This window comes from Primulina tabacum, chromosome 10, assembly GCF_025594145.1.
Source record: "Primulina tabacum isolate GXHZ01 chromosome 10, ASM2559414v2, whole genome shotgun sequence".
Lineage (NCBI taxonomy): Eukaryota > Viridiplantae > Streptophyta > Magnoliopsida > Lamiales > Gesneriaceae > Primulina > Primulina tabacum.
The window spans coordinates 3,581,252-3,596,273 of NC_134559.1; the positions used below are offsets into that span (position 1 = coordinate 3,581,252).

At 33.1% G+C, this 15,022-nt stretch overlaps 2 protein-coding genes across 2 annotated transcripts; one reads left to right on the top strand and one right to left on the bottom strand.

The window, feature by feature from the left end:
* Positions 1-3,560: 3,560 nt before the first annotated feature.
* LOC142505521 (uncharacterized) lies at positions 3,561-6,545 on the top strand. Its single transcript, XM_075618529.1, has 5 exons — positions 3,561-3,711; positions 3,799-3,887; positions 4,327-4,451; positions 4,881-4,957; positions 5,693-6,545. Exons 3-5 carry the CDS (start codon positions 4,357-4,359, stop codon positions 6,298-6,300), a joined length of 780 nt encoding a protein of 259 aa, XP_075474644.1. The 5' UTR covers positions 3,561-3,711; positions 3,799-3,887; positions 4,327-4,356; the 3' UTR covers positions 6,301-6,545.
* A 2,714-nt stretch (positions 6,546-9,259) lies between these two features.
* Positions 9,260-13,923, bottom strand: LOC142505775 (putative protein arginine N-methyltransferase 3). The gene is given in 8 exon segments (XM_075618886.1): positions 9,260-10,012; positions 10,861-11,028; positions 11,122-11,370; positions 11,478-11,556; positions 12,045-12,142; positions 12,255-12,533; positions 12,535-12,792; positions 13,500-13,923. Coding segments are annotated over 8 exon segments (1,923 nt in total). The 5' UTR covers positions 13,830-13,923; the 3' UTR covers positions 9,260-9,550.
* Between the last annotated feature and the right edge of the window lie 1,099 nt (positions 13,924-15,022).

Genomic DNA, 15,022 nt, shown 5'->3' on the forward strand with positions numbered 1-15,022 from the left:
CATTTTGCATATATTCCCAAACAATTTATTTTCCGGCGGACACACACCATTTGGCACTTCGTACTCCTTTTGTTTTTAAAAAAATTATATTTTAAAGTGAACTTTTTTTAATATTTTAAATAAATTTTGAATATACTATACATGTATTTGCCCCAAATTTATTGCTGCAATCTATTTTTTAAAAAATGTTGGATATAATAATTATCCAACATGGTAGAGTAATTGAAACGTTATGCTTGAGTTAATGTGTGATATAAAATACTTAAGTTGTACTATTAACATCGGTTATAACTTGTAATAAAGCGGCAATCGTTATGTTCTAAAATTAGTTTCAGATCTAATGTCCCGAGTACGACTTTAATTGATTCCAATGAGTGTAATTATTAGGAAATATATTGTTGGGTGCAATAATTTTTCATGTTAGATAAAACAATCGAAACATGATGTTTAAATTGTCGTGTGGTCACCATTATCATCGATTATAACATTAGTAAAGCTATATGTGCCAAATTCAGGTTATTGTGTGTTTGTGTATATATATTTATATATGCATGTAATTATATTTATAAAATGACAAATGCTACTGTGAAGGACAGAGATCCACTGACAATTTAGTGCGAAAACCATTATCAATAATCAAACAATTAATTAAGTATAATTTTTGTTGGTCTTTTAAAAGTAATTTAATATAAAAAAATTCAGAGACAGATTCCCTCTCAGTTTCAAAATACCACAATGTGATATATGACATTTGGTGGCTTTGAGGGTGTACTCAAGACAAGTGTTCGTTTAACCCCTTAAATTATGTTTTCAGATTTATAATTATTATTATTTTAGTAGGAAAATAATTTGAACATAATATCTCGTTCTAAATTTAAGATTTTGATATCAAATAAGTTACAAATCATCGACTATTAAAAAACAATCATTTTCGTGAACTAATGAGGTTTTATATTAAAAAAATTTCAAATATTTTACAAGATTATTATTATTTAGTATTTAATTCTTTAATGGGTTCTAGAACATTTACGAGTCATGTTAAGCTCAATTTAATTGAGTGATTATACGTTATATTAATTAAAATGTAGAGTTATAATTAATATTCAATTAATGAGTTGTACTAAGATATATAGTCAATTTAGATTTCATATTCGAAAAAAGACATGGAGAAAGGGATGGTCGGTCGGCACATAAATTTAATTTAAAGTTAAGTAGGTCTCTTGTGAGACGGTCTCACGAATTTTTGTATGTGATACGGGTCAATCCTATCGATATTTACGATATAAAGTAATACTTTTAGCATAAAAAATAATTTTTTCTCATGGATGACACAAATAAGAGATTTGTCTCACAAAATACGACTTGTGAGACCGTCTCACACAAATTTTTATATTTAAAAGTTCTTCGATGGGTAATTACTAATAAATAAAAATTAAATATTAATTATGAAGTTCGTTCTACTTCAAATATTTCTTTAATCGTATATATGCTTCACCAATAAATTTTTTTTTTTCGTTTTTCAAATGACGAGAAAAATAAGTATCAGAGAGATTTCAATCAGTGGATATATAGAATAAAATACAATTCATTAGTCTCAGTAAAAAAAACATAGTAATATATACCTATAACTTCTAATTCATTTAATACTAAGATATTATATTTAAGACGATGTCTCAAATTCAAGATTTAATTATAACAAAAATATATAGTTTTTCTATGAGACGGGTCGACCTGATCCATATTTCGAGTGAAAAATAATATTTTTGACATAAAAATTATATTTTTCAAAAGTCGGGTAGAGTAGTATATTGGTTCAACAAAATTGATATATGAGACATAAGATACACACGAAGGAAATGCTTCTCACAAATAAATCCAAGATTCAAAATGACGTTGAAATTTTGAAGAAAATACCAAAAAATAAGGTTGAGAGATTAGGTGAATCAACAAAAAAAGCTCGAATCCTGAATTTACTCCCTCAACACCATTCAAAATTTAGAAGCTTCCGACTTACACGATATACGTGTTATATCATTAATAAATTATGAAACTCTACAAAAAGAAATATATATATATATATATATTAAATAATTAAGCACCATACAATTATAAAAAAGGAAATTATATATCCACTAAAAATTCGAAGAGGAAGGGAGAAAAATGTTTAATTCTGGCCATCCTCAACTCGAAAAACATACAGGACTTGGCGAAGAAAAATCTCACTAGTAAACATGAATATTCAGGTCTTTTATGAGACGGTCTCACAATCTTTTATATATGAGATGTGTCAACTCTACCGATATTCACAATAAAAAGTAATACTCTTAGCATAAAAAGTAATATTTTTTATTGATGACCTAAATAAGATATTTGTCTCACAAAATACGATCCGTGAGACCGTTTAACACAAATTTTTATCTTTTTTATATAAAAGTAGAATGGATTTTGAATATTAAAACTATGAAACCATAACATAAATTTTATGAGGCGAATTTGTTATCCAGTTCAACTCAAAAAAACGTATAATTTCTATGTCGAAATAATATTTTTGACTTCAAACATAAATCAAGTCGATCAGTAGTCAACGGCTATATCACTAGAGGCTTATTCATAGTATATTTAAATAGACATAAACATATATCGACCTATCATCCTATACCCCACTTGATAGCCAACACATTTTTTGGTAAACCACTTAAAAGTAATTAGTTTACCAGAAAGAAAAGGGTATTATTTGCTTCTATTACCTCCTTAAATATATTTTATAAATTCAACACCAACCCCACCCGCCTTTCTCTCACACTAACACCTCCTACTGCGTGTCCCATTTTCACTCCCCCTCCCCCTCCCCGCTCCCTCTCCATCTCTTCTCCTCAAAAAATAAAAAATAAAAAAAAATGAAGTGTAGGTACCCTTCTTCTAATTCCTGCTCCTCTTCTTCATCTTCTTCCTGCATTGAATCCCAGAATATAAATGGCGGCGTCGATGAAATTACCAAAAGGTCCCCCCAGCACAAGAAGCCGAAGCGTGTGCGGGCCAAGAGAACTCAGAGCTCCGCCACCAGCTCTTCTAAATCAAGAAGCTCTATGTACAGAGGTGTAACAAGGTAAATATATAAAAATAATTGTGTCTAAATTTAGTTTTATTGCACATTTTGATTTTGATTTATGCATGCAGAAACATGGAGAAATTAAATTCGGTCTGCATGCACGACCATGGATTTCAGTCTTCTTTTTTTTTTTTTGATAAAGAAATATATATATATATATTTGCATGCATTGAGTTGAATTATTATGTTTTTAAAAATATGAATTAATTTGAGAATTATGAAAGGCGAGATTGAATTGTATAAATTGGTGCTTCACAGGCATAGATGGACGGGGAGGTATGAAGCACACCTTTGGGACAAGACTGCATGGAACAGTGTTCAGAACAAGAAAGGAAGACAAAGTAAAATTTCTTTTTTACTATTTTTTTAAAAAAATTAATAATTAATATAACGCAAACAAAAAAATTGGGGCAAAAATCGAGGAGATCTGTGGTTTTTTAGTTTAATTTATTTATTACCGTTCGTTTATAATAATTAAATAAATTATAGTTATTTCTGATTAATTAATCAAATTAAAAGTTCTCAATGTGTGTGTGTTTTTATTTCTCGGTGGTGGTGAAACAATTACATCTCATTGCCACGTGGATATGCAGTCTACCTGGGTAAGTTCACTGTCTTTTTTTCTTTATAAAAATATATTTAATTTGAAAGGAAAAAAGTAAATGAGATTTATAAAATGATTTTGGCAGGAGCTTATGATAACGAGGAGGATGCAGCTCGAACATATGATTTAGCGGCTATTAAGTATTGGGGGGATTCAACCACCCTAAATTTCCCGGTATCAATTAATTTTGTGAATGCGTCTTTGATATATGACAAAAATTTGTGTGAGATAATCTCACGGATCGTATTTTGTGAGACGGATCTTTTATTTGAGTCATGCATGAAAAATTATTAATTTTTTATTGTGAATATCGGTAGGGTTGACCCGTCTCACATATAAATATTCGTGAGATCGTCTCACAAGATATCTACTCTTAATATAATATAATTTCTTAAATATTTTCCATATATATTTTGTTTTTTTTCGATTGTTCTAAATATATAGTTCAGTATTTACACATTTAATATAAATTTTTCTTGTGTAAATGTGGTTGTAAACTTTATTTTTTAATTATTTTTTTAATTCAGATAAAAAAATAAATAATTTTATATATTTGAGACGGAAAAGTATTAATGATTATTAATTGTTTCACTGACTAAAAATTAAATTTTAGCCGGAGACATACGCCGGAGAGAGAGAAAAGATGGGGAGATTGACAAAGGAAGAGTTTTTGGCCACGCTACGACGTCAGAGCAGTGGGTTCTCTAGAGGGATTTCGAAGTATCGTGGCGTAGCCAGGTACCACTAAAATTTGGTATCAGGTCTGGTTTATTATGCTTTCACTTTAAAACAAATTTAAAACAAATTTAAAACAAAAATGTGTTGCAATTTTTTTCAAATGTTTTTTAGATTTTGTCTTTAATTTGTGTGGATTTTCAAAGTTGATATGATTTACAGAAAGAGTTTTATTTTTGTCGTAAAGAAGTGAAAGAATTTTATTCGGAATTTATAATTTATTGCATAAAAAGTAAGTTTTTTTGTTAGACGAATTGACTTGATCCATATTTGCAATGAAAAATAACAATTATGATATTTTTTAATAGACCGGATGAGGTTGAAGATCATTATCATAAAATTGATTCGAGAGACGATCTTCCGCGAGTTTTTGTGTTGCGTGAATCAAAAGATGTGTATATGGACCAAGTTTGAAATGAGTTTTTTTGACAGGCACCACCACAATGGTAGATGGGAGGCTCGAATAGGAAACGTTTCAGGGAACAAATACCTTTATTTGGGAACCTACGGTAAGTTCATTTTAGCTTTATAATTAATACATTTGTGTCATCTTTATTTCATGAGTATTTTTCGTTCTAGTTCGCGATTAAGATTTTAATGCGACTAGCGGCTGCTAATTAAAAGCTAACTACGAAGGCGTCTAGGGTGGATTAGTAGCTCAAGAAGATATTGATTAAGATACATGAATTAGGTTGGTATGTCAACTTGTCCAATGTGAGCATTTAGTTCATCGATGAACTTAGATTATACATGGATCGGAGTCGAAATAAACCAAGCCTATGCATGCCTATTTCCCTTCCTCCACCTTTGAAGATCTACTTAATCTATGAAAAAACCTATACCTATGATCATTTAAAATGCTGCTGTTGTGAGTTTTACAATTTAGAATCCGCCCCAAAAATTGGCGAATACTTATATTCGAAGGGCGCGACTATCTTGATCAGCTCGCAATACTGATAGTCTAATAAGTAATAAGTCTAATATCTTGATCAGCTCGCAATACTAATAGTCTAATAAGTAACAACCCTTGGAATTCTTTTCAATATTTTTATGCTATGCATGGGACCTCTTTTTGTTAGGCGAATCTGTGTGCACAAGAAATTAGGTTGTTTTTGGAGGGTGCAAGCAAAAATGAATTTATTTGTTTGGTTTGTTAAATGTCATCCTTGGTAATTATCTAAAAAATGCCAATTTTTTTTTATAATGGTTCTAAATAAATTCATTTATTTATTTAATTAATGCAGGCACCCAAGAGGAAGCAGCGGTTGCATATGATATGGCAGCAATAGAGTTCAGAGGCCTCAACGCGGTAACCAACTTCGACATCAACAATTACACCGATAAGTTGAACAAAATCCCACCAGAGCAACAAGATTCGCCAGGTAAAGAAGAAAACACCGGCTCCCCCGACGACGACGACAAATTACGAGTAGGCGAAGAAGTACGTGATCGTGATCATCAAGAAGATGGAAACCAAGTGATCATGCAATCGCTTGTTTCGAAGATAGATTCAGTCAACTCCAATGATCAGTTCAAAGACGTGACGACCATGATCGAGCACGAGCACAAGCATCCATGGGACGTTTTCCTCGATATAGGTATCAATTCATCACTTCTATCCCTGGACATGATTCCTCTCCATAAGGCATATGGGTTGCAAGGACTTTTCGACGACAATGGTTTCGAAGAAAATATCGAATGTATTTTCGACGGGTCGTTCGATGATTACAAGCATAATGTGGTTGCCGACGATGTCGTCTCTGTGGTTCAGGAGGTGAAAGGCAAAGGTTTGTCTACCTCCTCTTCTAATTCATCATTGTCGACGGACACTTCAATTTGTAGGAACTCCTAAGTGTGTGGTTTCTTGTCCTTTATTTTTTTTCGGAATTTTTCATGTTTTGAGATTTGAACTTGTGAGGCGATTATAAGTTTAGCTCGGAAAAGACTAGCTATGGATGAACCCCTCAAATAATAGGTTTGTTTCAATGCTTAATTATAAGTATATTTTTTTAGTCCCGTTCGAGATTGGGCCTGGGACTGGGCCTGACATGTTTGAGTCCTAGTTTCTAATAATCGATAGACAAACTCGTAGGTGTTACATTTATGATGTTCACCCAAAAGCCCATATTCTGATAGAGAATTATTAGAATTGGGCCGATTTCCAGTTTGTTCAGCCTGTTTACGGCTAAGTATTTGTACCTGTGTCTAATCTTTTCGCAATCTGCTCAACTAGTAAATATTAAGTGAAAAATGAAGCAGTGTGTTCTTAAATTTTCCTAGAAAATTAAGGAGATAGCTTATCTGTCATCAAGATTCACCAAATTTGACATGTCTAACAGATTAACATTCGTGAGACTGTCTCACAAGAGACATATTCATTTATTAATTATTTCCCAACTCCTCTCAAATCTCGACCCCTTCTCGTGTGGGAAAAGTGACTCCAATGTTCTTTTCAAAACATGTTCCTATCAAATTATAACTAATCGTGACCCCTAACCAAACGCACACAAAAATAATCGAAATTAAAATTAAAAGAACAAAAGTTTTAAATAGATTTCATTGAAAATTTTAAAATTATAGAAACAGAAAACTACTTCAATATAAATATGTATTTATTTTAATATACATAAATATTAATTAAACATAAAAAGAATATTAATATACATAATATTCTCATGTAGCTATCATTTCGTGTATATCTAGAGTCTGTCTAGATTTTACTAACTGTCTTAGGTTTATGAAAACTGTTAATGCAAGTTGCAATAAAAATATATTTTAAAACATTTTAAACGTTGATTTTTGAGGGCACTTGTATCACAAAATTAATCACACCTTTTGTTCAAATATATTTAGGGCTAGCTTTTACATATAATGAGTAGAGTCGTGTTTACGTTATTTTTGAAGTATTTTTCTTTATATGATATGAACAAATCTCGATCTTTGGAATAGAAAACGACTTAGTTTTTTTTCTTAGAATATAACGAAGGATATATATTGTTTCTATAGAAAAATAAATAAAAATTCTCGTAACAATAAAATCGTGTAAATTATTGTTTTCCAATTGAATTTTTCATGGCATTCGGGTATTTTAAAATATTAGAGACTTTCTACTGTGTTACAATATAATACTAGATTATTTACGGAAAAATAATATTCAAATCTAACAATGTGTATTTATAAAATAAAATAACATGATAATTTTTTTTTCCAAAAAGAAAAGTATCTATATAAAATGAAACCAAACATTGTAATGTATCGATTATTTAAGCGTCATTATTTTGATGATTTTATTTTGTTTGTATTATGTATAGATTCATCTCTGACTCGTGAGATCAAACCTAGAGAGTTAAATCTTTGTGTTCTTTTTAGTTTATACGTCATTTTTATAATTTAATAAATTTATTAACATATTGGTTATTAGTGATAATTATGTGCGATTAATTATGATTTCGTATGTAATATTTTTATATTTAATAAAAAAATTTATATAAAATATACCCTCAAGGGTCTCCAATTTTGTGGAGACGTCCTGAGTTTATCATACTGATCATGATATGTAGCAAGTGATAGCAAGGTCATTTTATGCTATATGAGTATGTATTTTTTAAACAAATAACTACTTTAGGGCTATGTTTGGTTGGAAGATAAAATTATGAAATGATTAAAGAGAAAATGATAAAAAAAAATGATTGAAGTAGATAATGATAAAAGAATATTATATTTGATACGATTGTTAAGAATGGGATAAATAATAATCTTTTGATGAATTGACGAAATTGTCCTTCCACTTTTGCGGATGGTGGTCGGCTGGCGGTGTGATTGCCGACCGGAAGCGGTGGCGATGGCCGGCAGGAGGAGGGGGTGGTCGGATGTGGCGGCTGTCGGCCGGCAGGAGGCGGCGGTTGTCGGCTGGCGGTTGGAGGGAGTGGTCGACAGCGGAGGCGGCGGCGGGCGACGGCCGACGATGGTCGACGGCGGGCGGCGGCGGGCGACGGCCGACGATGGTCGACGGCGGGCGGCGGCGGTCGGTGGAGAAAGGTGGTGGTGAGTTTGGATTTAGGAAAATGGTAAAATTGAAAATATACGATGGATTAAGAGTATGATAAATAATCCTAGGGGGTGAGGATTGAATATTGTATCCAAGTTAATATAACCTAATCATTGATATGAGGGATTGACTTGGTTAAATAAAAATCGTAACAAACATGGGATAAAGTGGGTTAAAAATTCATAAACCCACCTTATCCTCCAACCAAACGCAACTTAGATGTATATAGACCGAATTGTGATTGCAAATGTAAAGAATTCTCCAATCCAACTCTATTTGACATTTACATATTTACTGCGCTAATTATGTGAGCAGCTAGTGATAGTGCATCATGCAAGGGCATCTTCAATCCAACTCTACTCTACCTGTAACGTGTTGGGTGATCCATTGCGTGTTACAAAATTAATAGTCTTGAAAATGCTTTCCTCAGATTGGCTTTACTTTCTCCAATTTTTCCTCGAGGAAATATTTGCACCCTGCATTTGAAGTTCGTTCTCTTTTTCTTTACCACGCAAATTATTTATAATTTTTTTTATGAAACAAAATTAATAGTCTTGAAAGTGCTTTCCTCAGATTGGCTTTACTTTCTCCAATTTTTCCCAAGGAAATATTTGCACCCTACATTTGAAGTTCGTTCTCTTTTTCTTTGCCACGCAAATTATTTATAATTTTTTTTATGAAAAAAAAGGATGAAGAAAATTTGAAAAATGCTTCTACTAATGTCGTCACTCTAAACTCCCCTGAAATTCACCACATCATACTATAATGAATGCAGTGATAGATTTCCTGCAAAAATCTTTCAAAAGGAAAAAAAAAGATTTCCTGTAAAAATACATCAAATCGGCACTTGAACACTTTGGGTTTCATAAGTTCATTAGCCAATATTTTTCATCGACATCCCTCGACAGCAACACAATTCCGTCTCTCAAAATCTCAAGAGAGAAACAAAGCCCCCGCCAAAATAATAGGTGTCCTCTTCCAAGTCTTCAGTGTTGATAATTAAGACCATTTTACCATAGAAAAGTGAAGCAAGAAATCACCCAAAATGAACTGATTATTTGAGATTGAACATTTGAGCTGGCCAATGACGTCTTCTACCATTGTGCCCAATCCCAGTGAGCTCCATGGAAATGTCAATGGCTCGATGTTGAGTAGCACGTACAACACTGATGCGAGATCGTATTCTCGCAGCAGGACACTCGTTTGTTCCAACTGCTGACAATTTCTCACTACACATACTTGACCCCATAGCAATTGGCTCACGAAAAGTTAGGATAGTCTGTGACCAATGTGTGCTTGGGTCACGAGGAGATGTGGACAAAACAGTTGGTTTTTCTCTACAAAACCTCTTCGTGAATCCGGTTTCAAACCACAAAACAACTCCATAACACCAAGTAATTTCTAGCTTAGAACATTCAGTATTGATTGAGGAAGCGGGAGCAACCAACTTCGTATCGAGTTCAACTTCTGCCGTAAAATCCATATCCTTGGTTTGCATTGTCACCAGGTCAAAGGTCTGAAATAATAGAGTCACACAAGGTATAACTCATCAAAACACTCAAAAAGCATGCACAATATATTAAAAAAAACAGCATATAACACTTACTCGTGTTCTATAAGGCACAATTGAATAGGATGAAGCATGCACAATATATTAAAAAAAACAGCATATAACACTTACTCGTGTTCTATAAGGCACAATTGAATAGGATGAAGAGAAAAATCAAACAAAAACAAAGTAAATCTTGCCATGCATCCAGTACATATATTACAGCATTTTTCAGAAATGCCATTAATTTAAACTCTAAATTGGTCATGAGGACGACTAGAATAAGGCCAACAAAAGCAACAACAAACCATATGATAGTTAAATTCAAGAGCCAAAAATGGTTGACTTGGTTTCGCGGATATTTGAAGTCCTTACAACAATTTTAGGCACAAATTGGACCTCGTATTTCCCAAAGGAAATGGAAAAGCCTTAATTGTTTAACTCTTACAACAATGGTAACCTAGTAAAGTTGTAGCAATAAATTCAAGCGTAATAATGAAGGAACTTCAAAGTTAAACCTCCATATAATCTTCTTAGCATCACTTTGAAATTTCGGAACATGGATTGAGTCAGCAGTTGGTTAAAGATAGAATTCAATATATATAGATATCATAAACATATGGTGGTGGATAACAAATAAGGGGCAGTTACTCATTTCCAAACATATTTCTTGTCCTCCAAATGGCCCTAGTTTCAACTCGATTTAGCTCGTCTTATTAGGTTGCAGAACATTTTCATTTTCATTACATTACTCGTAACATCACAAGTGGTAAATTTCAGTCCTAGTCTTTCTGGAGTTGATAAAGAACACAAACCTGCAGAACTTCAGTAGTTGTGATAATATTGCTGCTATCAATTATGTCAATTATAGGAAACCGGGAAGCATCTTCAACGATCTCTTGCCCAATGCAAGACATATTGAAACCATACACATTCTCCCAGAACGGAAGACTGGTCCCTCCTCTTCCAAAACCAGCAACAAACTGGACAAGGAATTGAGGTCAACAATTTACCATTATAATGAAGGCAAGAATGAAGAAACAGTAAGAAAGAGACAGCAGAATGAGAGAACCTACCATGGTAGCTGTGTCCGGAAGAAGGGCACCTCCAGGCTTTAACCATTGATCTCGTGCAAATAGAACAGAGCTCAGCATTGACTCGTACAACAGACAATAGCCCATCCATTCACTCAGTAACACGTCTACGCTGTGACGTTGGATATGGTCAGCATTGTAAAGCTCTTCGACCATGCCTGAAACCACTTCAATGACCCCATTTTTGATGATTTTGCTTCTGGTCAGCAGAAATCCATTATCTTTTGCCACCTGCTTCAGTAAGAGTAAAATCATCAATAAAGACAAACTAAAATAATATCTGAATAAAGCACAATAATCTTGAGAATAAAAATATAATTGATGTGGCCAGATTTAACCTGAGTAGCCACCGCAGCCATCTTCTCACTAGCTTCAACAGCAATAACTTTTGAAGCTCCTGCTTGGGCTGCGAAAAGACTAAAGAAAAAGAAAAACTCAGGACAATCTTGGGACAATAATAACCCAGAACGTAAGATGCAACTACTTCAAGGAAATACCAGATGGCACATGATGCAAAAGTGATTGGTATTGTTAAATATATCATACCATGAGTAAACAAATTAAATCCATTAAACCTGAGCCTGTAATTTTTCCATCATATTCATGGAACAGTTTTTAATACAAGTTTAAAGTGATTGTTAGTGGAAAGCGAACCAGCACTGCATTGCGGAAGATAATGTCTCTGTTTGAGAACTACCATAACATTCTCTCATGTTATCAATCACTGCGAAGAAGTGGCCAAAAAATAAAAAAATCTTCTGGCTTCTGCCAGCTTCGTGTGGTTTGTGAATCACTCAAAATCAAGACTGTGTACTTGCATCTGTTGCTCGATATACATTCAAATTATGGAACAAAAACAAGAGAAAATTTTTAAATGAGACATAAAATTAAGTTTTTTTTCTCACCTTAGAATCCCAGTTCCACAACCGACGTCCATAACAATCGCATTTCTTAGCAAAGAAGGATTTTCCAAAATAGCTTGTCTGTAAGTATCAGTTCTTGCCTGGAAATTTATAACTTCCGTCATATCTCCATCACGGTAATCAGGATTGAGAAAATGTTTTTTGTGTTGATGGTATAAGCATGACTTACTTTTAAAAACTCATGTTCTTTACCTTGTCGCCGATCATCTCACGGTGGATACCATATGAACTATATGCACCAAAATAATTCTTGTTTATATTCTTAATCTCGTTTGCAGCGATTTTGGAAGAAGAAGCAATACAGATCTCATTTTTCCAACTTCTATATGGTGAGATTACACCAGTTTCATTGCTAGCACCATTTAGCATTACCCTTTCCTCCTTGTCAAGCATACATACAACCTCCTTTTCCCCATTCTCAAGAGGAATCATGAAGGTTGATGCATATTTATCAGAAACACCAATGTCAGTGGATGCTAATGTTCTCCATTTGAGATAAATAAGTTTCCAGCTCCTCTTTGTCAATGGGCATAGTATCCACATCCTCATCTTCGTCCTCTTCACCAAAACTATACAATAATGCATCGTCTTGAAGAAATGGGTTGAGATATTTATCATCATTCCAAGGTAAAACATTGCGCTCAAAGTTGGTGCTGTTGTGTAGGTGATTTTGCAGTTCTTCCTTAGACTGACATGCCATCCCACAATTCCAACATTTGTTTTCTGAAACCTAACAAGAGAGAGGAGAAAAATAACACAGGATTTAAACCATTTTCTTGTTCTGAGGGGTATGACATAAAAGTGCATATTAAATCGCTTAACTTGAAACTCAAATGTTCATTATAAACATATCTAAAATTCAATTGATGCCCTTGAGTGTGCTCTTTTAGATAATAGGATTTATCGCCTGATCGACAATCACTTTAACTAGGAAATAACATCGCAATTCATTTCTCGCATCATGCACTCACACAAATAGTTCGGATCTCTCCCTGGGAAAAAAGTAATGTTGATTTTTAAATCCCCGAAAAAGAGTACAGCCCTCGGAAGGCAATGTAAAATGGCATCAGATCAACGTAGAAACTTTCAAGTTAGCTAAATATATGGGTGAATATATATGGGTGAATACCTCATACAATTTAATCACTCTGATGACATAGCTCATTATGCATTTCTTATCGGAGAATCCTTTGGGTAGTGCTAGAAAATTATTGTTTATAAAAATTTTGGGCATTTAAAACGAAATATAGACTCAATATCAACAGAAAATTCTGATCAAACATTGCTCAAAGGATAAAGGGATGACATTAGGAACCAACTCAAATCAACAAGCCAAAATTGGGAACTACATCAAAGCTTTGTTTGATTGAACAAAGAGATTTGCTCTGCGAAAAATACAACACGGACAGCAGCAAAAACCAAGTTATGTGACTGTACCTGCGACCTGACGTAATTGATGAGCTTGAAGCATTGATAGAAATCCAAGCTCAGTGCTCCCTTAATCTCGACGAAGTCAAAGCGGTGAACTGACGCACAGTGCTCGAAAATCGAGCTGCATGAACTGTGGCAATAGTCACAGAAAAGACAGCACAACTGGTGTTCTGACGCGGATGTATCTCCTACGGCTTCGTCTTCAGCTTCCCAATCATCCCAATTCTGATCGTCTTCTTCCTCCTCCTCTTCCTCCATGAATTCAGGCTCCATGTGATGATGCATGGGGCTGATTCCAGTGTCCATTATTTCATCTTCTTCACGGTGAGTCGCCATGAGAAAATGCAATGAAAGAGTGGAGGAAAATTTTATTTACCGTTAAACCCTAAACCCTCTGGGATTTGCCCTGCAATTCTACCATTTGCTTCCGCAAAACGTGATTTTACGGTTGTGTCCATTATATATGGTAATAATAATAATATTTATTACTATTTAATTACAAAACAACAATTTTAATTAGGAGTATCAAAATCAGACATGATTCATCAACCCGATACGATTTAACCCGAAAAAGTTTAGGTTTGAGTTTGGGATTTTCTAGTAACCCGATAGCTGACCCGAAAAAAATGATCGGGTTGAGTTGAGTGACCCGAAAATTTTAATTTTTTAAAAAAATATAATTAATAAATATTCCTTCCTTTTTTTATATATTTTAAATACACTTTATTTGTCTTCAATAATATTTCAAATCTAATTCATATATACGAGGGATATTTTGTTATTATGTGTGTAAATTAAAATATATTTTTTGAATTTTATTTAATTTTCTTTAAAAAATTCAAAATCGGGTTGATCAGATTGATTCGGATTCGGATTCAGAGTTTTCGGGTTGACTCCGATTCGGATTGAGCAATTTTTGAATTGTATTATTGTTCAAAAAAACTGAAAGACAAGGTGTTTATGAGGTAAAAATAAAAATTTTAGAAAATAAATGAAAATGACAAACTCACTCTACATTCCATTGTCATCCCTAAATACTAGTTGCTATTTTGTAGACAGTGTGACAGCCTGAAAGTTACAACTTACCAACCCTATCGCTATTTTTATTTTTTTTTAATTAAAAAAACGGCTGCAATTATTTTTTCAATACTATTAATTGCTGGGGTTGGTAACCTCGGTTGCTTATTATAATTAATAATTAATATTTAAAAATTGTTAGCCTTGATCTTTTATTTTAATTGCTTTTTAAAACAAAATTTTTATATAAAATGTCAGGTTCGTAACCAGATCGATTATTATTATCATCGTTGTTGTTGTTATTATTATTTAAAGTGAAAAGTTACTATTATCGTTTATTCTTAATTTCGTTTTAAAAAAAAGGTTGTCTTATATATACACACACCGAACGTGACGGTTTATATAATAAATAATGTTACGAATTTGTAATATTGGTTGCAAGTATATATTAAATGATGTATAATCACTCGATTTGATTACCAAATAAATAAAATTTATTAAATATCAATTAT

What these genes read in the sequence shown, in the direction of transcription:
- LOC142505521 (XM_075618529.1), top strand. Translation starts at nt 4,357, where the DNA reads ATGGGGAGATTGACAAAGGAAGAGTTTTTGGCCACGCTACGACGTCAG. An exon ending in AAGTATCGTGGCGTAGCCAG is followed by an intron (nt 4,452 to 4,880) that starts GTACCACTAAAA and finishes TTTTTTTGACAG; the next exon opens with GCACCACCACAATGGTAGAT. An exon ending in CCTTTATTTGGGAACCTACG is followed by an intron (nt 4,958 to 5,692) that starts GTAAGTTCATTT and finishes TAATTAATGCAG; the next exon opens with GCACCCAAGAGGAAGCAGCG.